General features: G+C 31.9%; 3 protein-coding genes across 5 annotated transcripts; 2 read left to right on the top strand and 1 right to left on the bottom strand.

Annotated features, from left to right (window-relative positions):
* Positions 1-3493: 3493 nt before the first annotated feature.
* Positions 3494-7801, bottom strand: LOC105122466 (WD repeat-containing protein 44). The gene is made up of 7 exons (XM_011021576.1): positions 6081-7801; positions 5694-5784; positions 5446-5603; positions 5033-5084; positions 4760-4839; positions 4553-4646; positions 3494-4439 (listed from the first exon to the last, which is right to left on the bottom strand). The coding sequence occupies exons 1-7, from the start codon at positions 7659-7661 to the stop codon at positions 3691-3693; spliced, it is 2805 nt and encodes a 934-aa protein (XP_011019878.1). The 5' UTR covers positions 7662-7801; the 3' UTR covers positions 3494-3690.
* An 8773-nt stretch (positions 7802-16574) lies between these two features.
* ALG10 (DIE2/ALG10 family) lies at positions 16575-20190 on the top strand. 3 transcript variants are annotated; one of them, XM_011021573.1, is made up of 8 exons: positions 16575-16846; positions 16937-17025; positions 17251-17584; positions 18336-18609; positions 18720-18857; positions 18932-19136; positions 19310-19452; positions 19568-20190. In XM_011021573.1, exons 1-8 carry the CDS (start codon positions 16757-16759, stop codon positions 19819-19821), a joined length of 1527 nt encoding a protein of 508 aa, XP_011019875.1. In that variant the 5' UTR covers positions 16575-16756; the 3' UTR covers positions 19822-20190. The 3 variants fall into 3 exon arrangements, with proteins under 3 accessions (XP_011019875.1, XP_011019876.1, XP_011019877.1); XM_011021574.1 differs by having other exon boundaries at positions 19563-19708; XM_011021575.1 differs by lacking the exon at positions 16575-16846 and having other exon boundaries at positions 16938-17025; positions 17292-17584.
* Positions 20191-21594: 1404 nt separating this feature from the next.
* Positions 21595-26378, top strand: LOC105122464 (protein notum homolog). The gene is made up of 12 exons (XM_011021571.1): positions 21595-22189; positions 22292-22374; positions 22455-22584; positions 22673-22752; positions 22850-22939; positions 23171-23295; positions 23663-23723; positions 24206-24259; positions 24368-24445; positions 24542-24647; positions 25437-25582; positions 25789-26378. The coding sequence occupies exons 1-12, from the start codon at positions 21967-21969 to the stop codon at positions 25894-25896; spliced, it is 1284 nt and encodes a 427-aa protein (XP_011019873.1). The 5' UTR covers positions 21595-21966; the 3' UTR covers positions 25897-26378.
* The last annotated feature ends 1487 nt before the right edge of the window (positions 26379-27865 follow it).

Below are 27865 nucleotides of genomic sequence, written 5' to 3'. Positions count from 1 at the left end.
TTCATGCATTTCTTTTTATATTTTGAAAAAAACATTTTTTTATTAGAAGTGCTTTTTTTTCAAATAAAAACTTATTATGAAACATCATTTCCTTATTCATGAATTTCTTTTTATATTTTGAAAAAAAACATTTTTTTTATTAGAAGTGTTTTTTTTTTCAAATAAAAACTTATTATGAACATGAAAATAAGTTTTAATAAAAAATATAAAAAGGCATGAATCGATACTTTTACACACTTCTGCACACTTTTAAGAATAAATCTAAGAATATATATATATATAACAAAATAGATATTGTATTCTTATTGAATATTAATGAGGAGGTTTAAAAAAATATGCATATAAGGTTATTATATAATTATTTATAAATTAATTGTAAATATTATTATAAAAAATGTTCTTGAAAATTACGATATTATTGGATTATTTTTTAAATAAATTGATTTAAAAACAATTTGATTTTGTTTTTAAAAAAAAGACCAAGGATTGCTTAACAAATAAGTTAAGCATACTTGGGCCTGCAATGATGGGCTCACATGCCCAGACCAAACTAATAAGTCTAGGCAGTGCATAGATCTAAAAGGCCTAATTGGCTTTCTTTTGGTTTTTTAAAGGATGAACGATTTTTTAGAAAGAGATTACATCATTCACTAGTTAAAACTATTATCATTAAAAAATCAAGCCTTTTAATTTTAATTTTATGTACATAAATCTTTTTATTAGGTTGAGTTAACATCAATAGAATGTGAAATATATTTTTCTAAATAAAATAATTAGGAAAATTAAAAACTTTGAATAATTTTAATTACAAAAAAAAACTAAAAGATCAATATTTTATTATACATCTAGATATATATTATTGTGAATTAAAATAATAAAATAAATTTTTTATTCTTTTCAAATAAGATCATTTAACTAGTTATTGAGGGCAAAATGAGTTTTTTATAGGATCCATTTGTTATCACCATAAATCAATCCTTTAGCATTTTAGATGCACAATAAAATGACTTAAATATCTTTAAAAAAAAATTGGGATTAAGGGGCTTTTTTATCTTTTAATATTTTGATTGCATATAAAATGATTACATAGCTCTTAAAGGTGAAAAAAAAAACACTAACATCCAAGAGCTTTTTTGTATTTTCATTACAGTTTTTTTAGTTATAATTTGTTCAAATAAGGGACAATTCAATCTTTTAATAAACATAAATAGAATTTCAAAAAATAAAAGTGGATAAAAAAAAGCCTAGTGTGCCAAAGCCTAGAAAAGCCCACACCTATTTCCTCTGTGTTATTTATTTTAGTCTTTTGTCTTTTAATTTGTTTTATTCCTTAATAATTTTAGCTAAATTAGCCTTTAATTAGGATTTTAAATCATGAACTTTTTAAAAACAAACTAGAGAAAAAGAAAGATGAAAAAAAAACTCATAGGCATAGTGAATCCATAGTGCCTATAAATGTGTATAAAGTGTACTGGGAAACAATAATTTTCTTATACCTTTAAGGGCATTGCTAGGTTATTTGACTTGCACTTAGTTTCTAGGTGAATATTTTTTTGTGATAAAAAAATTAAATATGCAAGCTTCTCCAATGTGGTTTTTTACATAAAAATTCTATTTATAAATTAAAAATTTTATGTATGCATATAATTAAATAAATTGAGAATCATCGATGTTAATAAAAAAATCATTAATAATAATTATAGACAAAACTTGAAAAATCAAGAGATAAATGTAGATTAAGATATTTGATTGATAAAGAACATTTATTGGGTTGTGTTCAATTACTTTATTTATCAAAATAATTTTTTTATTTAATTAAATAATAATAAAAATAAACAAACATATGAAAATGATTGAATAAAACCAAAAGAAAAAAAATATTATACAAGGTTACACATATTATAATTATTATCCAAAAATAGATTTAAAAAAAAATTTCATTTATATAAAATAATTAAAAAAAACTGCTATCTAAAAAAATGCAAAATAAACAAAATAAAAAAATCAAAGAGAATGGATATTAATTTAAATATAGGTTAAAAAATTATTTAAATAAATAAATAATAAAAGAAGGTGTCCATTAAAAAGGGTCATTTTTCAAATTAGTGAAAAATTATATAGAAAGTAAATTAAAAAAATTAAATAAATATTAAAGAATGAAAATAAATAAAAAAAATTAAATAAATATTGAAGAATGAAACTAAAAAAAATGAGTTTACAAAAAAGAAAAAAAATCAAGCAAATCTAGACAAATCTTCTAAACTCATAACCCATGAAATTATAGATCCGAACTCAATTAAAAAGTTAAATTTATTACTAATTTAATGTTAAAAGATGAAACCATAAATTTTCTTTAATAAATTCTCTAAAGTAAAAAAAAATAGTAAAAAAATAAGAATTAAATTTGATTTAATAAATTCTCTAAAGTAAAAAAAAAATAATAGTAAAAAAATAAGAATTAAATTTGATATAAATAAAAATAAAGGAGGATGAAATCAAAATAAAAATTCATTAATAAAATTAATTCTAATAAAACAAATATCAATCAAAAGAATGAAACCAAATCTAATATATAAAAAAATTGAAGATGATAAAATTAAAAATAAATTTTACTTTATAAATTATTTTAAATAAAATAAATAATAATTAAAAAAATCAAATATTAAGGAAAAATAATTTGAAGGCCTTTTTTAAGGATTTGCAAGATTATGCGTTCAAATACGGAGGAAAAACAATTTTAAGGACTTTTTTAAGGATTTGCAAGATTATGCGTGAAAACTAAGCCAAAAAAGGCTATTAATACCACATAAGAGTTCTAGTCACCATACAGGAAGATTTGAACACTTTTAAAGTTGATGTTTGGCTGTTAGGTAACTTTGCTTGTGTTATATAAATAGCACGATCACTATTTATATATTGATGCATACTTTTATTTTTAATAATATTTATAAAATTACAAAACTTACTTTTTACCAATCTAATAATAACAAAAAAAAAAACTTGGATGAAAATATAAAATTGCCTCGGGAGTAAATTAAAGAAAAATCCATTTTTAAGGATGTTTAGGTTATTTTAATGTGCTTAAAAAATAAAAAATTTTAAAACACCCGGCTTTAAGAAATTTTGAATTTAAGAATATAATAATTATTTTACTGTGCAATATAAAATTGAAAAGACTTAATATCCCACTTTGAATTTGACAATGAACAATGGAATTATAGAGTTACAACCAATAATTAGTTTTAAAATTTTATTTGTGAAGAGCAGAAGGTAATTCACCATGCATTGCTACCGCGAAATAGCCACGCCTTTAAAAGTTTTGTTAATTTGCTCTCATGCTTTAATCTTTGACCTCCAAGTTGTTCAACAAGTTTTGTTACCAGTTATGCCCTGTTTTTTTATTTTTCCTTTGCTGAAACCCACAACAGAACAGCTGGTGAAAGATAAAAGAAATGTTTGAAACATTTCAAGTTCAATATGAATCATATGGATAAAAAAGATAAAACTAATTGATACCAACCACTTTGATTGCTATGATCAAGTTCGGCATTTACAGTCTTTCATTGTTTTAACTCTGCTCTGCTATAACATTTCTGCCGGCACAGATCATGCTTGAAGCATAAGCTTTAAAACCAAAATTATGATTCTATTTTCACTAACAATACAAAAATAGCATATGTCATGCATGCTTCAAAATAGGTGCGCTTGGCGGCCGATCTTTCGAGGCAACCCAAAATTTTGATATGTCCTGATTTCGCCTCCTAATGTAGCTGTCACAATCACCAAGCCCCATGCTGTTGCTTGGATAGTTTGGTTCCCATGGCTACCTCCATCGAGCCATAACCAAGAGGAAGATGGAGTAGGAGCAGCAGAAATAGAAGGTGAATCACCGTATCTTATTGAAGAAGAGCTTGAAGCAAATAACTCTCCAAGTCCAGAATCCGAATGAGAAATTAGAGACAGATATTCTTCAGGAGGAGTATGAGATCTATCTATGCTGTTTTTCCTTGGAAGAGGTGGCAGTTGTCTCTTGCTGTTCTTAACTGGAGAATTCTCTTCTCTAGTGGGCGACTCATTGGCTGAAGGTGGGAAATGTCTCTTACTGTTTACAGCTGCATCTTCTTTAGTGGGAGAAGTGCTGGCTGATGGTGGTTGTGAGGGGGCGGAAGATCGTTTTGATTGCCTTTTAGAATGCAACTGCAATGGCGGGGGATCACCCTTTACTGTACCATTCCATGGGATGGCTACTGACACATCTCTGCACTGGAAGCTTTCATGAGATCGAGTATTGATCACACTCTTGCCTTTTCCAGTACCTCCTCGAGTCCGAGGCTCTTCTCGCTTCCAAATGTATACATGGGAATCTTCACTGGCACTTACCACGTATTTTCCATCTGAACTAAATGAAGCTGAAATTTGGCTGCTGATATTTCTAAAACCTGTAAGCAAATAAACATTTTCATTGGAATATGTCTGATTTAGTAGACTGAAACAAGTTATTATTCGCTAGATTAGAAAGAAAAGCACATGCTTTTTATGCCTTGGGCCATACCTCTGAATTTATGAACAACTTCTGAACCATCCAAAATTCGAACACGGGAATCAGCAGAGGTAACGAGCACTTCAGATGGATTCCCTGGGGAAAACTACCGAGGTACGAACTTAATCATTTTGCATGTAATGTACACAAAAATGTAAATGAACTGCACAAAGGAAATCTGATTTTCTTTGATATAACAACAAGGTACTGATGGGTTACCTGGAAACCAGTTATTTTCTTTGCTTGAGACCGCTTCTTGTTCTGAACATCCACACATTCCATTTGGCTCAACTTGCAATCTGTTCACCAAATTAATGTACTTAAATTGTTCAGAAACCATAAACAGAAGAATAAATTGGTAGAAATGGTAAATCCATGGTTGTGATTTCAAATTCAATCATGGTACAGGAACAACTGCAGGTATTAAAATATAATCCTGGATACAATACATGTCTGTTTAAAAAAAAAAAAATGTATCACAGCAAGACATACCCTCCGCGTTATACATCCGACAACTTCCTCTATGCGAACCGACCAAGGCACCCTGGAATTACAGAAGACATAGGAAGTACCAAATCGTCAAGAACAAAATCAAGTCACATTTATCTATGCTTGTATGCTCATGAACTTAACTATTAAACAACACAGTATATGTGATGAGAAGTCGTTAATTAGCTGGGTGAACTTAATAGAGGATTTGTGATTTTGGTATAGAAGAACCGAACTTCAGTGTGGAAAAAAACTGGAAACTTATTTCAGCACTGAGCCGGCTTCCCTCTACAGTGTTAGTTTGCAAGCTCAATTCTGCCTCTGAAGCCAACAATGACGGGAATACACAAACTCTGGATAAAGTGCTTCCATAGGAAATCTAGAGCTGCAAAAGCCAAAAGGGAGCATAGCTAGACCTGGCCATCAGGAGTGTAGCAAACAGCAGTGACCATTTCATGAAGATCTGTCCAGTCCACCAGTTGTCGATCGGGTATGCTCCAGATTCGAACTTTTGCATCAAGGGAGCCGCTTATGAAATATCTCTCATCCATTGGATTGAACTGGATGCAAGTCACTAGCAAGCCAAACCAACACACCTTAATCATTGTAGTATAAAACAAAACGCATGCGGTAAGGTCCAAAAGAGCACGTGTGGACATCATACCATAATCATTATGAGCAAACAACTTTAGACAGCTCTTCGTTTCCATGTCCCATAACCTAACAGTTTTGTCCATTGAGGATGACAGCAGCAGCTGTAAATCCATAAAATTGCCTACAGGTTAAGTATAATATGTTTATGGGATGTGAGGAAACAATATTTGCTAATTAGTATGGCAAGGGTTACTTCATTATTTTAAAGTAGTCGAATTTCGAAAATAGGAATAACCTTTATGTAGTTTGATCTTCACATCATCAGACTTGAAATAGGTTTGAATTTATACTAAAATTGAAAATCCAAAGCAATCGTCTCGTTCTTCTGTTTTCTCTAGATTCTAGAAAAAAATGCGTGCTTCTATAAACTACTAACAGAGAACGTTTTGATTCTAACCTGAGATCTGGACCAGGACAAGTCCAAGACATCATCAAGATGACCTGTGAAAGAGCAGACTGGTTTCTCGGATAGACAAAACACAGTTTCTGGCACATGGACGTACTCCGGAATTGGATTGCCTTTCCTGCTAGAGGAAGCCTTCCATTTTTTCTTCCTCTCCGATGACATGGGTGTGACCTCTCCTAGGCTTGGAGTTGAGCTACATAATGATGGATGAAGTGGGGTAAGATTTCCATCATGTAATGCAATAACTTCACATTCTTGCACTTCCCAAATATGAATAATCCTATCTTCACCCCCACTTGCAAGAAATCGAGCATCTGAACTGAACCTAATAGTCCAAATGGATCCTTGGTGAGCCTGAATCTCTTGACACAGATGCAAAGCACTTAGCTCCTTGTACGATTTCCCTGTCTGCCTAACCTTTATCCATCCAGATGAGGCAGAGTTTTTGCTCAATTTTGGCTCCTGTTTTGGATCCTGAATTCTTGACGATCCGCTCATAGACATCGAATAAGCCACCCCTTTTATGTTTTTCAAAAGAGCCGCCCCCCTTCTTTTGCTTATTCTCAAACTCTTAGAAAGGTATGAATTCGCACTAATTTTGCGATCATTTCCTTCATCAGTAACGTGCAGTCTAGAAACATTTTCTCTCCGCATCAGCTCCTTGACAACCGGTGAATGGCCAACGCACTTTTCGAATTCCTCCATCGTCAATTGCTTTCCTGTTTGTAGATCACTGAGCCTATTCCACATCCCATCCTGATCATACTCGTTAACAATAAATTCTTTTCCAGTATCCAAATTCTTTATCAAGAAAAACGCCCCAAACCTGCTATTTGATATTATTGAAGTAAGTGCGCTGCTGTGGGCAACTGGGCGTTCTCTTCGTGCATCCTTGGGTGAGAGTCTGTTTGAATCCTGAGATGGAAAAATTCGACCATGAGACACAATTATCATTGACGACGTTCTTGTAAGTCGTTGCTTTGAGATCAACCCAAGTAATTCTTCTTTTCTTTTCCTGTCAACAGAACATGATTCTATATCACCGTCAGACCTTGAACGCACAAGTAGAACGGGTAGCGGTAGTGAGGGGGTAGCCTCCCGTTTGGAGTCTCCAATGTGATCATGATCAATAGTAGAATTATCATCGTCGATGACAACAATATTTTTATTGGTAACATCACGCATCAAGCCTTTACTTGCCATTTTAAGAAGCTCTTTATTGCTATTCAAACCCATGCCTTGAAGGAGACGCTTCCGACGTTCTGTAATGGATCCAGGGGCTGCCATCCAGATATCATAATCTGGGGACACGGAAGCAGAGTACTTAGGGGACATTGAAGCAGCGGCCGCTGCATAGTTCCGGAATTCAGAAGTGGAGAGGGAGGAAATGGCGGAGGCAAATGACATACGAGTGTCATCAAAGTCATCGTCTTCATCGGAACCAGAAGAATTCAAGTCGATAGGAACAACGGAGGAGAGGCGGTCGTAGGTTTCAAAGAAACGGTCATCGTCATCATGATCATGATCGCCCAGGGCATCCCAGTTCATGGTAAGCGTTCTCTTTCGCTCCATTTTGGCACATTAATATATTGGATACCAACTTCTGTGGGGTTTCTCAAGAAAGGAAAAAAAAGGGGAGCAAAGAAGGAGCTCCAGGGAGGGAGGATTGAACGAACAGGAGGCGGAGTGCAGTGGGGCTGGGCGGGGTGGGAATGGAAGAGAGGAAAACAAGGAGGGTGCCGTTGGCGTTATGGGTTTTTTAAGACAAAGGAAACGGTCAAATTAAGGGTGTCATTACCTTATTATTACGTCTCTTCACGTCGCACGTAGGTTTATCATTACTCTCGTGCGTTCCCTTCACAGTTCATGAATTCCTGTTGGGATTTGCAAAGCTCTAGTTTACACGTTCCCTTTTCTAGTCTTTTGGAATTACTACAAATCAGTCCCAGACTTATTTTCTACTACCAATTAAGTCCTCAAACTTTCAAATCCTGCTAATTTCATTCCTTTAATCTATTCACTCATGTCAGTTTAAATTGGTTTTAAAATACGGAATAATATCCTAATGATATTATACTCCGACTATATGCTTAAGAAAAAAACATAAATTGATTTTTTTTCCTTGTTCATTTTCAAAGTAAATTACATTGATATGATCTTTTCTCATTTGATTTGTACAAGCAAAAACCTTTTTCAAGTAATATATTGAAACACTATGATTAACCTAATAAAATAAAATTATGACAATTAATTGGTTTTTATATTATTTTTTCATCTTATCAAGTGAAATAAATTATAAAAGATTTCATGCCATTATGTCTTTGTACCAATAAAGTATCTTTATACCCAACTTTATATAATAGTTATAATAATTTGTAAATAAATAAATACATATTAATATATTTAAAAAAATATAATATTTTATAATTACACATGCGAGAAAAAATATCTTCAACTATGTATAAAAAAAGAAGTTAAAATTACAAAGGCAAATTGATGGATATCTTCAACTATATATAAAAAAAAGTTAAAATTACAAAGGCAAATTGATGGTTACTTATTTGTCAAGTAACAAAATAAGAAATGATTTATTTACACTATTTTTAAGCATATAATTTAAAAATACAATATCATAGAACTTTAAGCTAATAAAATTGTGTTTAATAATTCAATTGTATGGTAAGAAAGGAAATGGAAGCGACCTTGTTAGACCAAAAAAAATTATAGGGAACAATTAGCAGGAATATGAAAACCAGGGATTGCTCTATAAACTGATATATAGTTTGGGGACTGATTTAACCTTTATATTTTTTTCCTCCTCAGCACGTAGCTTTGCTTCTTCTTGTTTTGAAGGTCAACGCTGGCTCAAGTGGTCTATACGTCTTTCGATTTTTTTGCTATTGAACCAGCAGGCGGCAAGTTGGAGCCACGAACGATGAAATTGGGCTGGATTTTTAGGCTTCACAAGCTCTACGCTGCCCAATCGTTTTCCCATTTTATTATTTGCCGTCTCCACCTCCCATTTTGGTTTATTTTTAGGTTATGTGCAATTTGGCCTTCCATTGCGGTTTTTAAAATCAATCTTTATTTAATTTTATTACAATGGAAATTGATATTTGCAAGAAAAGCAATGGAGAAAATTCTAAAAAGAAATATATTTTATTATATGATTTTTCATTTTTAAATTAATGTATTTTTTTAATAAAAAATAAAATCCATTAAAATAATTATTCATAAAAATCTCAATGATCTGAGTTAAGAAGGAAAAAATTACATCTCTTCGGTCAAAACAACTATGTTTTCTTATTCATTTATTTTTTTTTGTTTTGATGAAAATATTTTTTTATGAGAATTATTATATACAAGACTCACCAAAATTAAAAATAAATAAAAATAAAATTACCATCTAGTAATTAAAAAAAACTAGAAATTATATAATAAACATTGATATAGAAATTCAAATACTAGGCTAGTTATGTTTAAAGGAAGATCATCTTCACCCTTAGCATATCTATTCAAATGAAATGTTATCTTCTAGATTTATTTTATGCATGTTGGTAATTATCTAATTCTATACTTTAGCATATTCTTTTATGATGTATCTTATGATATTTATATATTTTTTAAAAAAAAAGATGTTGAAAACTTGTTGAGAAATTTAATGTTAATCTCTACAAATAAAAGATTTCATCAACATGGTAATTATAAAAAATATTTTTTTTATGTTAATCTCTAAAAATATAAGATTTCATCAATTAAGAAAATTTAATAAAAAAATAACCTTAATCCCTAAAAATTGAAAATATCATCAATTTTGGAAATTTTAACTAAGATTTTGACATTAATCTTTAATATAGAATATTTTAATGATTTTGGGATTTTTACAAGAATTTTACATTAATCCCTAAAATAGAAGATTTTTTCATTTTTTCATTTTTAATGAAAATCTCGAGTTTTTGATGAAGAATTGGCATCAATCTTTAAATAATAGAAATTTCATCGATTTTGAAATTTTAACAAAAAACTTGATATTAATCTCTAAAAATGATTTTCTTGATTTTGGGTTTAGATAAAAAAAATATTTACATTAATCTCTAAAAATAAAATATTTCATTGATTTTTTTGGATTCGAATATTTTTTTCTTGTAAAGAAAAAAATAAAAACACATAAATAAGAAAATGGAGTTTGGATTGGAATATTTCAAATTAAAAGAAATTTTTATATTTTTTAATTTTATTTTAATTTCCTTTATGTACTTATTCAATAATTCACACCAGTATTAAAAAATACATGTTTTTTAATTAAAAAAGATTAATAAAAAGGAGAATTTTAAATAAAAATATATGATTTCTTAAAAATTTAAATCATTATTTTTCTTATGAATATTCATTTGTATTGACACATAATTAAATAAAAAAAATTTAAAATTCACTCTCACGGTATTTAAATGTGGATCTATATATCTTTCCGCCGAGCGTGAATACCTCTGGCCAGTGCGTGTGTGTGTGTGTAACGTCAGCTGCGAAAGTCCAAACCATCGAAGGAAACATGTCACCATTATTTTCTTTATTAACCTCTTTGCAGGGTAATGTGTGATTGAACTCGACCAGATGAATCGAGCCACTTACTCGATAAATACAAGACTCCCATGTTGACAAGCATCTAACTTGAGAGAGTTAAAAAAAAGTTAAGATAACTTCAAAAGAAAATGATATTTTTAAAAAATAAAATAAAAACTCGAATCATTCCACGAAAATCGAACCCATTAAAAATATATTAAAACTAATGAAAAAAATTGAAAAACCTGGGTCTTTTGAAACTTTATATTATTTATATACACAATGCTTTAAAACATTGTTCTTTTCTTTTTCTTTTTTTTATTGAAAAAAAAATGATGTTTTCCGATTTCTTATTATTTTTCTAGGTTTTCATAATTTATTTATGTATTTCCTAGGTTTTCTCTAACCTTTCAATCTTTTTGAGTTTTTCAAAATTAAATTATTTTCTAGGTTTTCATGATTTATTTTTGTAATTTCTAGGTTTTCTCTTAACTTTTCAATCTTTTTAAATTTTTCAAAATTAAATTTTCATTTTTCGGGTTTTGAAGATTTAGTTTTCTTTTGTGATTATAGATGCATTTTCATTCAAACTAAAAGGCATAAAGAAGAAAAATAATTAATATGTAAGCGCATATATAGGGTGAAATATTCTCGCAAAAAATGTGTGGAAGAACGCTCTCATAATTATATAAGGAAGGATAGATGAATTACTTCCCCTCATAGAAAATCCAGAAATATAAGAAACTAGAACATAAAAAAAAAACGATAAAAATAAAAGATATATAATTTTGAGAAGCAGTTTAATTAATCAAATTTTAAGTTTTCTTCTTAATAATCACAAATTTAAATCTTCTCAAAATCACTAGAAACTTATATAATTATTAATTTCAAGATATATAAAAATTTTATTGAAATATATATAAATTAACTTGAACATTCACATTAATAAAATAAATAATATATATATATATAAATTTTTTTTGAAAAATATTTGTACTATAAAACTTATAACCTTACCATTTAAATATATTTCATTTTACGATATTTTATGTACATGGTTTTTCATTTTTCAAAATTTACAAGTTTTTATTTCTCTAGGTTTCAAGTTTATAATTATTTTTTCATTTTTTTTAATTTCTTAGGTTTTTTTTTCAAATTTCCCTTCCTTGATTATTTTAAAATTTATTCTTTATTTTTTTAGGTATGTGAAAAAAATTTGTTTGATTGTTAAGGGGTATTTTCTTTAAAAAAAAGTGTCAAATTAGCTTTTTTTTAATTAAAAGAATATTAATATACAAGGTCTTAGCTGAGTGAAATTTTTTTAAGTTGACATATGAGAGAAAACCCATAATTTATAAATAATAATGAATCAGTTAATTCTAAATTTTATTTTAATAAAAAATAATATATAAAAAAGAAATTTAATTTCAATATATATTAATTATAAAAAAAAAATTGTAGTTTGTGACTCATAAACAAATATATGAATGGAGCTAGCAAAACAAAATAATGATATTTATTATTTTAGGATTTGTTTTTTGTTTTATTATTAGGGATGATTAATAGATTAGAGGATGTGAAGGTAATACCCTGTGGTATGATAAAGTGGTATTAAGAAAAATTATAAATACTTATTGAATGACAAAAATTCATTAAATATTTTAAGGTTTATTATAAATATATATCATCTAACTTTATTTTTATATAGTAAAAATAAAAGCCTATCACTTTTGTAGATATAGATACCATGTTAAATTTTATATTTTTTAAATTTCTTTCTTATTGTAACATTAATTGATAATTAATTACTGCATAACAAAAAAAATATTTTACAAGTCATTTCTCATTTCACTATGAAACATCATAAACAAATTTCTTTTTGTGGATTAAACTCTCGTTCATGAATGCTTTAAGGTTGATGATTGTGCGGAAACCAGCTGGGGAGTCCCCTCGAGCACCCTTCACTCACATGTAGGAACTAATAATAAATTTTAAATACAGCAGGAATGAATAGCCTCTTGCATCGAATTATGGCCCTTCAATGGCGTTCCCATAGATAATGTTTATTCAGTGTTATTTCCAGCTGACAGCACTCATCATGGAGGATGTTTGCTTCTCTCGGAAAGCCAAACTTCGAACATTATACAAATCTAAGAAAATTCTATAAACAGGGATTTTGCCAGACACCATTTTGATATATGGAAAGACCCGATCTTTGTTGTATATGAAAATCATCCTTCCTCACATGCATCATTTGGCTTTGCTATCAAGATCTAAGGCATGCTTCTCAAATAAAAAGAGAAGAACAAAAAGTAAAGACAGAAAATCTACGTGATATACATGTTATTTTCACAATCAAATTCCTCAACCACCATCGCTAAAATTGCTATACAAAATAAGAAGGTTTACTTCATTGCTGCAGCCAGTATTCCTTCAATCTTCTTGCAGTAATAATTTCTCTAGATAATTCAATATAAATGAGAAAAGAAAAAACACTTTGAAGATTGAAATTAAACTTGATCTTCTATATTAATAACTAAAGATATAGAAGCTAGCTAGCTTCCTTTCTTTTAGTCTTTGGAAACAAGTTCTCTTTCTTTGAAACAGCATGCATAACACCTTGAGCACAAAAAGTGCCTGGATTCAGTTAAGTCGGAATACCTCATCTATCCAGCTCTTTTTCCGGTTTCTACTTCATAACCTTTCTGCTTTTGTAACTCAAACTTTATAAAATCGTCAGGGTCTTATACCAATCTAAACATATGACAATCTCTTTCAATCAAGGAATTAGAAGAAGAAAACAAGATTCATGCAATAAAGATCGAAGATTAATATATATATAGATATGTAGTTTCCTTCCCTGTGGATCATTATTTATAATCTCACTAGTGTAATTTCTACATAATTAACTTACAAATCAAGTTGGAGAAGGTATAAATTCACCGGTTATGTCGTTGTCACTTGGAGATTTCTTGATCTTTTTTGTCACATCAACAACAATGGTACTAGGAAATAGTGCCTCAATTTCTTGTGATAGATCAAGCTGTAGGATTGTACGTGCCTTTGGTGGCGATGCTTTTCTTTTCCTTGATAGGAACGGCTTGGCTTTTCTAGGTGCAGGTGGGCATTTCGTGATAGAAATCTTGTGATCCAAAGATGTTGGAGTTTTGAATCCGTCGTCGTCGTCGCCAACAACATATGTTTCCGTCAGAACTGCTTCTAAAGACAGCTTTTCAATAGAGTTGGGATCTAAAGTATTGTTGCGTTTTTCTTGGTTCTCATGATGTACTTCGCTTTTGGCTTCTTGTTCTTGAACCTGTTGAGGAGGATCAGAATCTCGTGAGGTCGTTGCATGACTTTCTTTCTGAAATTCTAACATGGGTCTCTTACTCAAGAAGTTGAGTTCTTTCTCTTCATTGTTTTCTTTAACAATAAACAGCTCTGAACTTGACATGCTAATCGAGAAGGAGATTTTTACAACAAATTCGAGAACACGAGGATAAGCTACCATATATTAATGCAGATCATGGGAGAAAGAAATAAAACGTATAAAAAAAGAAAAAAAAAAAGGAGGGAGGGAGCGATTTTGTTACAAATATCCCAGATGGATTGGACTTTAATCGTCAAACTGCCCTATTTTTGTGTTTGTTTAGTCATGATTCCTCTCAGATAGCTAGATTTTCAGTGTTTTCTCTGTATTCTTCTTCTTCTTTGAGAGAGAGAGAGGGAGAAGGTACAGGTTTATAGCTGAGGTGAGCTCTTAAAGAGGGAAGGATCAGATTGCATAGGATCCTTCGCCAAGGAAGGAGGCTTCACCCTCCACATTCACGGACTTGTTTCCCTAATTATTAAACATCAAAACTAGCAAGTCAAGTTCGCAATTATGTTTGACAAAAACCAGCCTTGCACTAATGAACCTCTCTGAAACAATTAATTATCAGCAGTTGGAAATATTTAAATGGTTTTGTAGGGGAACATAGATATAGTTATATTGAATAATAAATACGTCCAAGGTTCCAAAATGATTTAATTTTATTGTTAATTCTTTCACACCTTTTAAGTTCTTTTAAAAAAATAGATTTAAAACTCATGATATCCTACTTATTCATGTAAAATTACAAGATCTCATTATATCCTGCTTAATTATAAATATCAGTACATATAATTAACTCTCCCATTATATATGCAGATGTCCAAATCGTATAAGGTGTAATGTAAGCATCACACAGTCCCTCCTGCGTTAGATTTTTCTAAGCTTCGGATTCCTTCAAGGCGTTGAGATTTGGTAAACCTCCAGAATTACCTACCCGCCATTAAACCCCTCTAGTCTATTTACATACCCACTATCACATGAGCTCCCAAGCTTTCTTTTCTCTCACGCATTCATCCATAAATCAGTTTAAATTACCAGTACTGGCAGCAAGACTTGGGATATAATTTACTTACTTTGTAGAAAACCACTTCTACAAATAATACTCATGTAATATTATATATATTTGAAATTATGTATGACTACAAATAGAGCATAAATTGTGTTTTGTTTTGTTAATCACATAATTATTTCTAAATTAAAATTGTAATATTGCTTTTATTTCCTTTTGTATTCGAGAAACACAAGGAAAAGCAATAGAAAACAGTTTCGTTTGTTGATGACGCTGGTTCTGAATTAATCGACACCTTCAAAGTTTGTTGAAACAGTGAGTTAAAAATAGTCTCTGCTGTCTTTTTCCACGAATTGCATATGGAGACTTGTTGCGGGATAAAGTACTTCTAGTGGATTAAGGATTTTTTCATGGTTTGATGAATCTAATGAAAAAGACAGGGTTGATGTTCTTCAGCAGGCAAGGCCATCAAGTTGGAATAGCGAGTCTAATACGGAGAAGACAAGACTGATGATGGTCTTCAATATCAAAACTCAGTTTTTGCTTTCAACAAAATTTGATTTTGGGTTCAGAGATCGGGGGCCAGTGTTTTTTTATTGAGCAGCAAATTCCCAATATTTAATATAAAAGCTTTTAAATAATAATAACAATGTTGTAAATAATTATATAATTTTTATTGATTTTTTTTTAAATTACAGTGAGATTTAAAATATCTTACTATTTAATTACAAGGTTCAGGATGTAAATTATACGGGTAAGTGAAAAACAACATGACTACATTATGCTTTTTTCATTTAAACCCAATCCATTTTTTTCCATTTTATTTTAATAAATACCTCTATTACACACACACACACAAAAATAATTTTGAGTACTTAATAAAAAATATAAAAGAACTCTTCATTTTGATAAAATCATTGTTGGTGTTATTATCATTTATTTTCAAGTCAAATAAATGATATAAAAATATCACACGTGCCATTATACGTACTATCAATATATCTTGGTGACAAACTTTGCCTTATAGTAATATATATTTTATTTAAAAGTAAATTTATGATTATATGTCCGAAAATTGTATTTATATATGAAGAAAAGTTCAGATTTAAAAAGACAAAGTAGGTGCAACTTATTTGTCAATTAAAAAGTAAGAATGTTTAATTTACATCTTTTTCCTAAGTCAAGTGCTTTAAAATATAGTATCGTTACATTTTATTCATAAAAAATTTAATAAATTCTTTTTTTTTCTAAGAAAACTGACGGGGGATGAATTCGTTGAGGAAAGAAAAGTATGGGAAAAAACAGCAAAAGTTTGAAGTTTAGGGATTGATTTGTTCCTAATCGTATAGGTTGATCCTCGTCAATCTCGAGGAAAGAAAAGTATTGGAAAAAACAGAAAAAGCTTGAAGGTTGATTTGTTACTAATCGTATAGGTTGATCCTCGTCAATCGAATTTAGATTGGCGAGGATAAGCCTATATGATTAGTAACAAATTGGATTCGTGCAATATAAATGGGCCAACAAATTTAGATTACTTAACTGGGCTGATTTGAAAGACTTCGGCCCCTTCGTCGTTCTGGTTTCACTTTCACAGTGGCATTCTGTCTCGCCGCCGGTGTATTTTTCCCTTCTAATTTTCAGTTCCCTCGTTGCTTTTCTCGCTTCCTCTCCGAAAACCTGGCCTTGTCCAAAGAGATATCAATTACATAATTATTTGAATCTGGAATGGGTAGAATAGCAGTCGCATTGATAGTGAGCTCTTGGGTTATTCCCATATCAATCCTCGTCAATCGAATTGTACCTGAACCATACATGGTAAGATTATTGGTAAAACCCATGTCGATTTTTTTCTTTAATTTTCATGTTTGATCACACATTTGTAAAGAAGAATTACGCCCTGTGCAGGACGAGATTTTCCATATTCCTCAGGCTCAACAATATTGCAAAGGCAATTTTGCAAGTTGGGATCCCATGATCACTACTCCACCTGGCCTGTATTTGCATTCTCTCTCACTTCTTTTAATTTCTAGCTTGATAAAAGAAAAAAAAATCTGATTGATTTATGCTTCCCCAGTTAGTAAAATAGTGATTTTTTGTTTTGAGATTGAATTTGATAAGTTTGCTTGAATCTCTGTGTGTAGTTGGGCTCTATATAATTGTGTTAGGATGGTTATGTTATTGGAGGAGTTGATATGTTTGCAATGTAAAAACTCTTGCAGGTACTATCTTTCACTTGCCCATGTTGCTTCTTTGTTTCCAGGCATGTTTTTCGTACGTGGGGTGTCATTGCTCTCTCAATTGTGCTCCACACCAATTCTTCGCTCTGTGAATGGTGTATTGGCAATATTATGTAGTGTTATTGTATACGAGATCATCACCCTCTTGAGACCAAATATTGATGAAAGAAAAGCAACAATTTTTGCGGTGGTTCTGGCGCTGTACCCGCTTCACTGGTTCTTCACGTTCCTTTATTATACAGATGTTGCATCACTTACTGCAGTTCTTGCTATGTATCTTGCATGCTTGAAGAAGAAATACCACTTAAGTGCATTGGTAAAGGAGTTAGCTCCAGTTCTCTTTTTGCATTATTATCTAGTATACTATTTATCCATAGAGCATTAACATGTTTCCTGTAGAGTGTGGACTTCTTTTTCCAATTTTTTGATTGCTACTGGAGCATCCCTGGCAGCTTGGACTTTCCAAGGGAGGAGGGAAACTTTGAAGGAATTTGACCAGGATGTTTAATTTCATATAGTAAACTCTTAAGAATTGAGAACCTGAACTTGAAGTATTAGAATCTCAGATGCTCCTTAAAGTTTAGCTCATCTACCAGAATTCTTGGATACACTTGATATTTTCTCTAACATCAGAACCTCATTGACTACTTGGCATTCTTATGCAGTCCCTAGTTCAAGCAATTTCCAGTAAACATTTTATTATTGCCGTGGTGTTGCTAAACATAGTGGTTGATTTTCTGTTTTGTTTTCACAAATTTAACTATTAGAGTATGCAATTAGCTGCTCCATGCAATTAGTTTCTCCTTTATTTACCTCAATGACCAAGAACTGTAGACTTCAAGAACCTGAAGTAGACAAGTTGAATGAGGAACAATGCACCTAGTGTGTTGAAAGTAGGAAAGTGCAATTTCTAAGATACAATAATAATATGGTGTGCTGCTTGGATATTTCAATGCTTCTGTGTTTCTGGAGATGCTATAAAATCATACTATTGATGAAATTGTACTGCTGTCATTTTGATTTCTTACAAATGCTCATTTTTATTTTATTTTTCTGGTTTTGTGCAGCTTGGAGCCTATGCAGTTTTCATCCGACAGACGAATATTGTCTGGATGCTTTTTGTTGCATGCACTGGGGTCATGGATATTACTCTGACCCATCAAAGAGAGAGTGTGAAACTAGACAACTTAAATGCCACGGGCAACAAAACTGGCCTTTCAGTCCCAAACAATCACATCATAGTTGGCTCAAACATCAGAAGACGAAAGCCCAATAGTGCTGTGGATAACAGCAAAAGTTCTATGACGAGTACACTCACCTATTCAGCAAGCCATTCATCAGGTTCTGTTTCACTTATTGTTTAGTTTAATGAGTTCAGTGATTTATGAAGTTTTGCTAAATTCTTCTGCACATGCACTTTTGTTTTACACCATTCTAGTACTATATTGCAGGTTTTCTTGATGAGATTAAGGCAATCTGTTTGACATCATGGAATATGAAGTCAAAACTTTTATTCTCCTTTAGCCCCTTCATAATGGTATTGGTGGCCTTTGTTGCTTTTGTCCGTTGGAATGGGAGTGTAGTTCTTGGTACTACTCATGCTATCTTCCTACCATCGTAATTAGCAAGAGTTTGTTTCTCACTCTTTTTCTGAATGTCACAGGTGCAAAAGAAGCTCATGCAGTTTCTCCACATTTTGCACAGTTAATGTATTTTAGTCTGGTTTCTTCTTTGGCATTGGCTCCCCTGCATTTCTCTTTGGATCAAGCTGTGCATCTGTTTTGGTCATTCTGGAAGAAAAGGCCCCTTGGTTTTTGTCAATGGATAGTGGCTCTTACTGCCAGCTTTCTCTCTGTGCATTCTTACAGGTTAGTTCAGTTAGGCAAGCTTATTTGGCAAATAAATTAAATAGTGATCCCATGGCTTCTCCACGGCGACTTGAACTAGATATGTGTTCTGATGTATTGGTCTCCCCCCCACAATGCTTATATACTTGCCACTCTTTGTCACTGTTTCATCATTTAGTTGATTACTGTTGCAGCATAGCTCATGCCTATCTCCTTGCTGACAATCGGCACTATACCTTTTATCTTTGGCGGAAGGTCATCCAATCTCATCAGTCAACAAAGTACCTTCTGGTCCCACTTTATGTCTATTCATGGTTTTCCATTGTCAGAGTATTGGGTTAGTACTTGCTGTCTTCATCTTCTTCTTTTTTTCCCCTTTCCATTGTCATCTAAGATTTTATTTGGTTTTGTTACCCTGATTCTTTTTTTATGTCATTTATTGGCAAGGAAAGCTAAACCAAAGATTTGGGTATTGGCATATTTCTTGGCTACAGCTGCAGTTCTAGTTCCTGCTCCGCTTATTGAATTCAGATACTATACCATACCATTCTACTTCTTGATGCTTCACTCCCATACCGTTGATATTCAAAGTTTGGTCCTCATCGGACTTGGATATGTGGTAACCAATGTTTTCACAATGTTTATGTTCTTGTTTAGGCCATTTAATTGGAGCCATGAGCCTGGGAAACAGAGGTTTATTTGGTAGATAGGTTATTGAGAAAAGAAAATATAAATTCACATACGATGTTTATCACTTGCTCACTGGTTAAGAGAATAGAAATGACCTCTATCTCTGTCCCTGTCCTGGTTCCTGGACTGTGATTCTGTGGACTCGACGCCCACTATTGGCGTTAGAGGGGAATGGCTTCAACTGTGATTTTAATGGTTTCAATTTATTCAATGAATTTACAAGTCGTCCGCATGCCATGCCGCAGTCAATACAGTAGTTTCCCCCAGGTTATGTTTGAAACTGCATGTCTGGCAAAGTCGCTGTTGAAACATGCCAACTGTTTCATGAACTATCATGGAAAGGCAGTTTGCCTGTTTGGTATAAATGCTGCTCATAGTTGTAGTTCCAGGCGGTTTGTGATGTCACTGGTTTTGCCCTGAGGTGGATTTTGGTATGGTTGTAAATGTTAGATCATGGATGTGGAGAAGTGTTATTCAGATACTTTAATGCTAAATGAGTTATTAAAGTTCCGAAAGCTTCATTTTATATTCGCCATCTTATTCCGAATTGCTTTTACTAGCCTTCTACCTTACCTGTGTTGTGGGTGGTAGTATTTCAGAAACTCAAGTCTACTTTTTCTAAAATTTCCGCAGTAAAACACCTCCTTTAATGAATTCATCTCAAGAAGATGAACCCGATGGTACAAAGGTTGGCGTATTTTGTAGCTGAAATGAGGTCATTCCACTACCTTTTCTCTCATTGATTCTCTCAGATGATTTTCTATTTTTTCTTTCAATATTCGGAGTCTAAAACATGGAAATAATAGAGTTTGGTATCAAAATATGAATTGTTGAAACAAGGATCAAATGATAGGAAAATTAAAACTTCAGGATGAAATTAAAGTTTTTTATGCCAAAATCTAAATGACATATTTTGTTGTTCTTTATTTTTTACTTTGCTTGAGTTTGAAATTAAATTGTATAGAAGTTGAACTAATATAACATAAGTAACTTGATGAAAACCATGTTTGGCTAAAAAAAATTATAGTTGCCATCATTTTATTTATTTTTATATAAATATTAACTAGACAATATTTTGGTGGACTCAATCTAATTTTTTAGGCAAGATGAAGGTCAACAAATATTTCAATGGAACTCTTTTCGATGAAAGAAACTAGCTAACATGAAAATAACTTTTTTTATGGCTATAATCGTTACCAACCAAAAACTTTATCTCTTCATTATTTATTGTTTTTCAGTGACTCACTCATTTTTTCAAATCAGGAATCAAGATGGAAACAAAAAATAAAAAGTTTTGGATCAAAATGCTTCACCCTAAACTAAAAGAACCAAGAAAGGAACTTTGAAGAAACCGAAGACAAAATTTAGGTAAAAAGCGAGGGGACTAACTTTTTTTATAACATGCTTGATTTTTTTTTTCTTCTTCAATCATGGTCCCTTAACTTTCAACTTTGTCCAAAAAATAAAATCAAACAGATTTTTGTAAGATTAAGAATCAATTCAATATCAAAATATCTTTTTTAAGATTACGATAATACTATATAAAAAAAGAGAATAAATCAGAGAAATAAAAAATAAAAAAACACAGGTAAGCCTTTCAGGCCCATCTAAGCTACTTGATATCAGCCTAGGAAACTCTCTGTCTTAGCAAATGAGCTGCATCTATATTGGGCTACCAAACCGAAAATTTTTCCTGAACACACTTTAAAAGTATCAATTATATATTTGTTTTGGTTGTACTAGTTTTTCCTGAACACACTTTAAAAGTATTAATTTGGGAGCAATTATATATTTGTTTTGGTTGTACTAGGTTATTTCTCCGGTCGCTTCCCCTTTGTGGCATCGTCAATCACCCTAAAACGGATTCAAACTAGGATCACCTCACATGAAAAACTAACCCCTTGCTGCTATACCCAACTGTCGTTGCTTGGGAATCATAATTACTCCATAGTTCAGCTCTCGTAAAAAGAGAAAAAAATGAACTTAAATTTCAGAGTTACAAGTTCTAACCATTAATCAAACAGTGGAAGCACTATCCAAATTTTAAATGGTACCACCTTAATACACTATGCGGTAGTGGAGCATGTATCTTTTGCTGAGTTGAGTTGAGAGTTAAGAGGGAGTGAAATTTGAATTGACGGGAAGGAGGAAGGCGAGTGAGATGGCAAATGTTAATCCTAACCTGAGGCTTCGAGGTTTGTTCTTGTGGTGGAGAAAGTGGGGCAAGAAGGACTGGGCAATTGCAGCCGTCGGTTTCTCCATCATCGTCTTTATTCTCACTTACTTGTCCCGGCCCTTACCCTTAGATCCCGCGGCCACCACATCCACAATAGACAATCTAGTAGGCCTGACCCTGCTACACAATGCCAGTGATAGAGGCGCCCGTATTCTCTTCTTTTCTATTCTATCTCTATTATTCGATTCGATTCGATCTGATCTAATCCAATCAAATGATATTTGTTTATTTGACTCTTTTGTGATTGCAGTTTGTTTAGATGGGAGTTTGCCTGGCTACCATTTCCGGAAAGGATTTGGATCTGGCTCTAACAGTTGGATTCTTCACGTTGAGGTATTATTATTAGTAATATTACTTTTGTGGGTGTTTATTTTATACATCTTCTTCAATAACTGAGAGATAACACCCCCAAGGGCGGAGGGTGGTGCAATACGATAGCATCATGTTTGCAACGGAAGTCAACGGCATTAGGATCCTCCAGCTACATGGATCACCAAGTCCCCTTTTCTGGGATATTAAGCCATCAATCCTCTCAAAATCCTGGTCAACTTCTTTTCCCATTTCTAGTAATTAGCTAGCTAGCTAGCTTCAGTTCATCACTAATATTATTTAATCATCATGTTTCCTTCAGATTTCTTTAACTGGAATAAAGTCAAGATACGTTACTGTGATGGCGCATCTTTTGCTGGCCATTCACAATATGAGTTTAAGGTAAAGAAAAGATTATCAACACCCGCATCTTACTACAAAGAAACTAGCCTGTCTTCTTTTTTTTGGGTTTTCATATGACTTTTTTTTAATCTTACAGGATGGTACCAAGCTTCTATTCAGAGGCCACCTCATCTGGGAAGCCCTTATGGATGAACTGTTATCAATCGGCTTATCCAATGCCAAACAGGTAGCTTCTCCATCCTTTAAATTGTTGTGTGCAAGCATGTCCTGTTTTGGACACTGGTCAGTGGTCTCTTCACCAGTTATAATACTAACAAAGGGGGGAATTTCTGTTGCACCCTCCTTTTCTTTCTTGCTTTGTGCTGTTTTTATATGTTAGAATTAGACAATCTTGCTGCCCAGCATTTTTTTTCTGACCACTTTCCATTCTTGCAAATGAATTTTGAAAAATTTGTAGGCTCTTCTTTCAGGATGCTCTGCTGGAGGATTGGCAACTCTTATTCACTGTGATGACTTTCGAGAACTTCTGCCAAAGGATGCAACTGTCAAATGTCTTGCTGATGCAGGTTTTTTCCTTGATGAGTACGTTTTTGCATGCAAACTACTGTTTGGTGTACCAATATTTTTAGCTAGCATGACCTGTGACTTGTTTGATGCCTGAATCAGTTTTTTGTATCGTTGTGGGTTGTGTTGAACATTCGGTATCTTTTTTCTCATCTTCTTCTCTCTTACCATAACCGCTCTTTGCTACACGAGGTTAGCAATTATAAATTTTCTCCAGAATTAGTATATATAACTATTAGCTATACAGCACCAGACGACGTGGAAAGTCCTGCATCTTTTGTGTTTAGCAATTACCACTTCTCTATAATGCTTCTTTACTAGTCTTTATATGTCCTAAGTGACTAAATACACCAGAAAACCCATTCTCTTACTTTCTTTATTGCAGGAAAGATGTTCTTGGAAATAACACTATGGGATCTTTCTATCGAGATGTTACCCAGCTTCAGGTTTTACTTATTTATTAGTTATGCCCTTATCATCTTCCATAATTTTAAGCTAGATGGGATCACTGCTGCCTTATTCTTCACAATTTCTCTCTATGTTGGTGGTTAACATGCATGATGTATTGGACTAAGTCAGTTTCATATCAATGGTAAAAAAGATTTGACCATTTATTAATTTGATGAAAATATCTTCAAAATGACAATTTTTTTGCCATTTTGAGTTTGAAGTCAATTCATAGGTTTCATTGACTTTGAAAACTTCAATTAGAATATGTACTTTAGTGCCTTCTATCATCTTGAACTAGTGTTGTAGCTACAAATTGTGATCTTTTAGGGGGTTTCATGTTTATATTTTTGGTGCTGCTGCAAATTGGCAATTACAATTAGTAAACTGTCATTGTAAATTACAAGTATATAAAAAAGGGAAGAAGCGAATTCACAAGCCGTCATGGCTCACATAATTTGTTTACTTGTCCTGCTGCCAGGGCGTAGTGAAAAGTTTGCGGAAGAATTGTATAACAAGAATGGACCCATATAAGGCAGGTTCTTTTCCCCTTTTCTGTGGGCATGTGGTTTTGTTTTTCAAATTTTTATGAAGTTCTTGTTGCTCCTTAATCATGATTGTTGCTCGTGAATTTTAATGCCAGTGTCTCTTTCCTCAAGAAATCATTAAAGAAACAAGGACTCCAATTTTCCTTGTCAACCCAGCCTATGATTTTTGGCAGGTGATTTCATTCACAAAAAGTATCTTCAATTTGCCATAATTTGCAACTTTTTCATGTTCCATCCTGAACCTCGCTAATAGGATAAAATAAATTTAGATACAACACATCTTGGTACCAGATGCATCAGATCCTCAAGGCTATTGGAAAAGATGTAGAATGAGCCTTCGCTATTGTAATCCTAGCCAGATGGAAATACTGCAAGGTAATTAGTTCTTACTTTAAAGTCCAAAATAATTCCTGTCATCATGAATCTCAAAACCATCATTATTCTATGAAAGATCAAACAAAAGAAAAAAAGAACAAGAAAAGATGTATTGTTATGTAAAATATGTGCTGTCCAAGTAGCCTAGGTTGGGAGCGAGCATTTGAAGCCATGCATTTATGGAGTTGAAAATTAGTTAAAGCAGATGAACACGGCCATCCAAACATAGTTTTCTTTTGTCTGTGATCACTGATCATAAAATATATCTGCACTTTTTCCATCTTGAACATGTCTGGTGTGTTTAAAAGTGGGAATGATGTGATAAATGATTAAGGTCATGAGATGTAACCATAGTGGCATTGTTAGGATCAATTTAGAAGGTGACACGGTGAGATCATGAAATAGGGTGCCCATACAATTCATGTTTCATGCAGTCCTTCACAAAATTGATATATTCCAGGAGTTTGGTTTGGTTCGGTTCTGTTCTGTGTATTTTTCTCCTTATGTCGGTTCGGTTCTGTTCTGTTCTGTGTATTTTTCTCCTTATGTCCTTAAGCAATGGTTAACGTTTGGATTGTTAGTTTATTGTACACATGTTGAGAACTTCATATTAGAACTGTCTTTAAGGTACAGGGTGGATAAAACAAGTAAAATGGAATCTAGCTAACATGAAATTCCTTGCTCATTGTGCCTGTGACATTTGTTAGGCATCTGAACTGTCTTGCCTTTTCTTGTCGATGATGTGGTTTCTGCTTGTCGCTTTCCTACTACTGCTTGTTATCATTACAGGTTTCCGTAGTTCTATGCTGAAAGCACTGAGTGATTTCCAGCAAAAAAAGGAAGGGGGGTTGTTCATAAATTCTTGCTTTAGTCATTGTCAAACATGGATGGCTGAGACATGGCATTCATCTACTTCTCCTAGAATCAACACTAAGGTGAGAACATTTCATCATCTCACATGTTAGGTTGGTTTACATTAAATCAAATTTTTCTGTATGATTCCGTGTCACTGTGGTTTTGAGTTGCCATTGGTGCCTGTTACAACTGAAGCTTCATTCCAAGTAACTTTTAGTTTCCTTTTTATTTGTATCTTTACATTTTCTTAATATGCTGCTGATTACCCTTGCAACCCTTGTAACAGACCATTGCAGAGTCAGTAGGTGATTGGTACTTCAACCGGAACATGGTAAAGCAAATTGACTGCCCTTATCCATGCAACCCCACTTGCTATAACATGGATTTTACTTGATTTTGATGAAGCTCCGCAGGCTGCACTATCAAGCTTTTCTTTCTTTGGGTAACTCTTAACTTCTGATCTTCAATATCTCCACTTAATTCAATGGCTACTCTCAAAGTGCTTTTTCTCCTAACCTCGGCCAGCAATATTGGAAACAAGGCGCGCAAAACTACTGATGTAGTTGATGACTTGATTCTCATTGTTTATGGAGAAGACAGCACGGTTTTTAGTTTGCACTTGTTCACACTACCCAGGTACCCTCTATTGTTTTCAAGGAAGCCATGGTCAATGGTATGAGAACACATGCTTGTATACTTTGCTCCATTGGCTTTGTATATTATTGATAAAAGTACTGTCACCCCACTCTATCTAATCTCTCCCTCGTAATATGTTGGGATGCTTTACTTGTTGTTTATTCGACTCCCCACGTTGAAGAAAAAAAAATCTCAGTTTTCATTTCTTGGTATAAAATATTGAGTTGACCTTTGCAGCAAGTAAAATGGATTGTCAATGTGGCCCCCCAGTTGACCTTTGATTTATACCTTTGGAAATTATCTCAACATTTTAGGTTTAGTTTTCAACATTCCCTTGCGAGTGTAATGGTAGAATTATAATTATAGTTGTTTTTTAAAATATTTTTTATTTAAAAATATATTAAAATAATATTTTTTATTTTTTAAATATTATTTTTCATATTATCATATCAAAATATCTAAAAAAATATTAATTTTAAATAGAATTTCATATCAAAATATCTAAAAAACTAAAAAAATATTAATTTTAAATAGAATTTAATCGATTTTAGTTTAGTTTTTTTATTGAGATTGAAGGAAATATCTTACCCCTACATGATTTATTTAAAGAATTGTTATGATTTATTTATTTTTTCATAATTACTATTTGAAAAGAATAAATTAGTGTAGCTTTGAGTCTTTCACATGAGGATATTTTACTATTGGAAAATGAATCGAAATATAATAATATCTTTAAAACAATTAAGCTTTTATAAGTGCATATTGAGTTGATGCCCTTGTTATTTCTAATTTTCAATCAGTAGTTGGAAGGAGTTTTGGAAGAAAGAATATTTATTTAAAAACATATTAAATATATTTTTTTATTTCAATTTATTAATTTTTTTATAATTCGAAATGTCCAAACTAGTTTATGTTTATAACGATTAATCTCAAATTACAAATTTAATAAACAAGTAAGGTACTGGATGACAAATATAAACATAAAGGTTCCAATCTAAAATATAAAATATAAAGATAGAAATTTTTTTATCAGAATTAAGAGAACACCAGCCTGGTTTAAAAGTATTATTTTAAATTTAAAAAAACATTTTATTTATCAGAAAAGGAGCATCATCACCATACAACTAGCGTGCTTGTGTCCGCACATTTTTATATTAATTAGTAGGTCACAGATACCTAAACCACAATGCCACCTGCCGAAATAAAAATATAAAGTTTTTTTTAGAGCTTCGTGCATCATGCTTCAAAACCCCAGCACTTGCACTCCATCGAAAGTAAATCTCATCCGTTGCTTTGGTTCTCATATGTAATCTGAGTGAATTATAAATTATACCTCTAGTTTTATAAAATAAAGTAAATAGTACCTTTGGTTTCCAAAACTAATTCTTAAATCTATTTGTAACTTAATCTTTTTCATCCGTTTCATATTCTCTTTATTTTATTTTTTTATTTTGAAAAAATAGAAAAAAATGTAGATGATACAGAAAACAATCAATAAGAAAAGAAGACGTTTCTCGAAATAAAACAATATTAAATCAGTTAACGCTCATCAAATAAATTATTAATTAGTTCTTAAGACCTAATTAATTATTTAAATCGTTTAACTAAATTAGAACTAGTTTATAATTTACTCAGTTAGTATATAAAAAAAAATTGAGAAGATCGTTATTCTACAAAGATATTTAAAAATATAATAATAATTATTTTTTAAAATATTTTATTTAAAA

The sequence above is a fragment of the Populus euphratica genome, unplaced genomic scaffold, assembly GCF_000495115.2.
Source record: "Populus euphratica unplaced genomic scaffold, PopEup_1.0 scaffold20.1, whole genome shotgun sequence".
NCBI classification, from domain to species: domain Eukaryota; kingdom Viridiplantae; phylum Streptophyta; class Magnoliopsida; order Malpighiales; family Salicaceae; genus Populus; species Populus euphratica.
This window is presented reverse-complemented; position numbering and strand designations above follow the sequence as displayed.

What these genes read in the sequence shown, in the direction of transcription:
- LOC105122466 (XM_011021576.1), bottom strand. Translation starts at nt 7,661, where the DNA reads ATGGAGCGAAAGAGAACGCTTACCATGAACTGGGATGCCCTGGGCGAT. An exon ending in TCGGATGTATAACGCGGAGG is followed by an intron (nt 4,840 to 5,032) that starts GTATGTCTTGCT and finishes TTTGGTGAACAG; the next exon opens with ATTGCAAGTTGAGCCAAATG. An exon ending in AGTTGTTCATAAATTCAGAG is followed by an intron (nt 4,440 to 4,552) that starts GTATGGCCCAAG and finishes ATTTGCTTACAG; the next exon opens with GTTTTAGAAATATCAGCAGC.
- ALG10 (XM_011021573.1), top strand. Translation starts at nt 16,757, where the DNA reads ATGGGTAGAATAGCAGTCGCATTGATAGTGAGCTCTTGGGTTATTCCC. An exon ending in ATCACTACTCCACCTGGCCT is followed by an intron (nt 17,026 to 17,250) that starts GTATTTGCATTC and finishes AAACTCTTGCAG; the next exon opens with GTACTATCTTTCACTTGCCC. An exon ending in CTCTCTGTGCATTCTTACAG is followed by an intron (nt 19,137 to 19,309) that starts GTTAGTTCAGTT and finishes TTACTGTTGCAG; the next exon opens with CATAGCTCATGCCTATCTCC.
- LOC105122464 (XM_011021571.1), top strand. Translation starts at nt 21,967, where the DNA reads ATGGCAAATGTTAATCCTAACCTGAGGCTTCGAGGTTTGTTCTTGTGG. An exon ending in GTTGGATTCTTCACGTTGAG is followed by an intron (nt 22,375 to 22,454) that starts GTATTATTATTA and finishes AACACCCCCAAG; the next exon opens with GGCGGAGGGTGGTGCAATAC. An exon ending in GCTTATCCAATGCCAAACAG is followed by an intron (nt 22,940 to 23,170) that starts GTAGCTTCTCCA and finishes AAAAATTTGTAG; the next exon opens with GCTCTTCTTTCAGGATGCTC.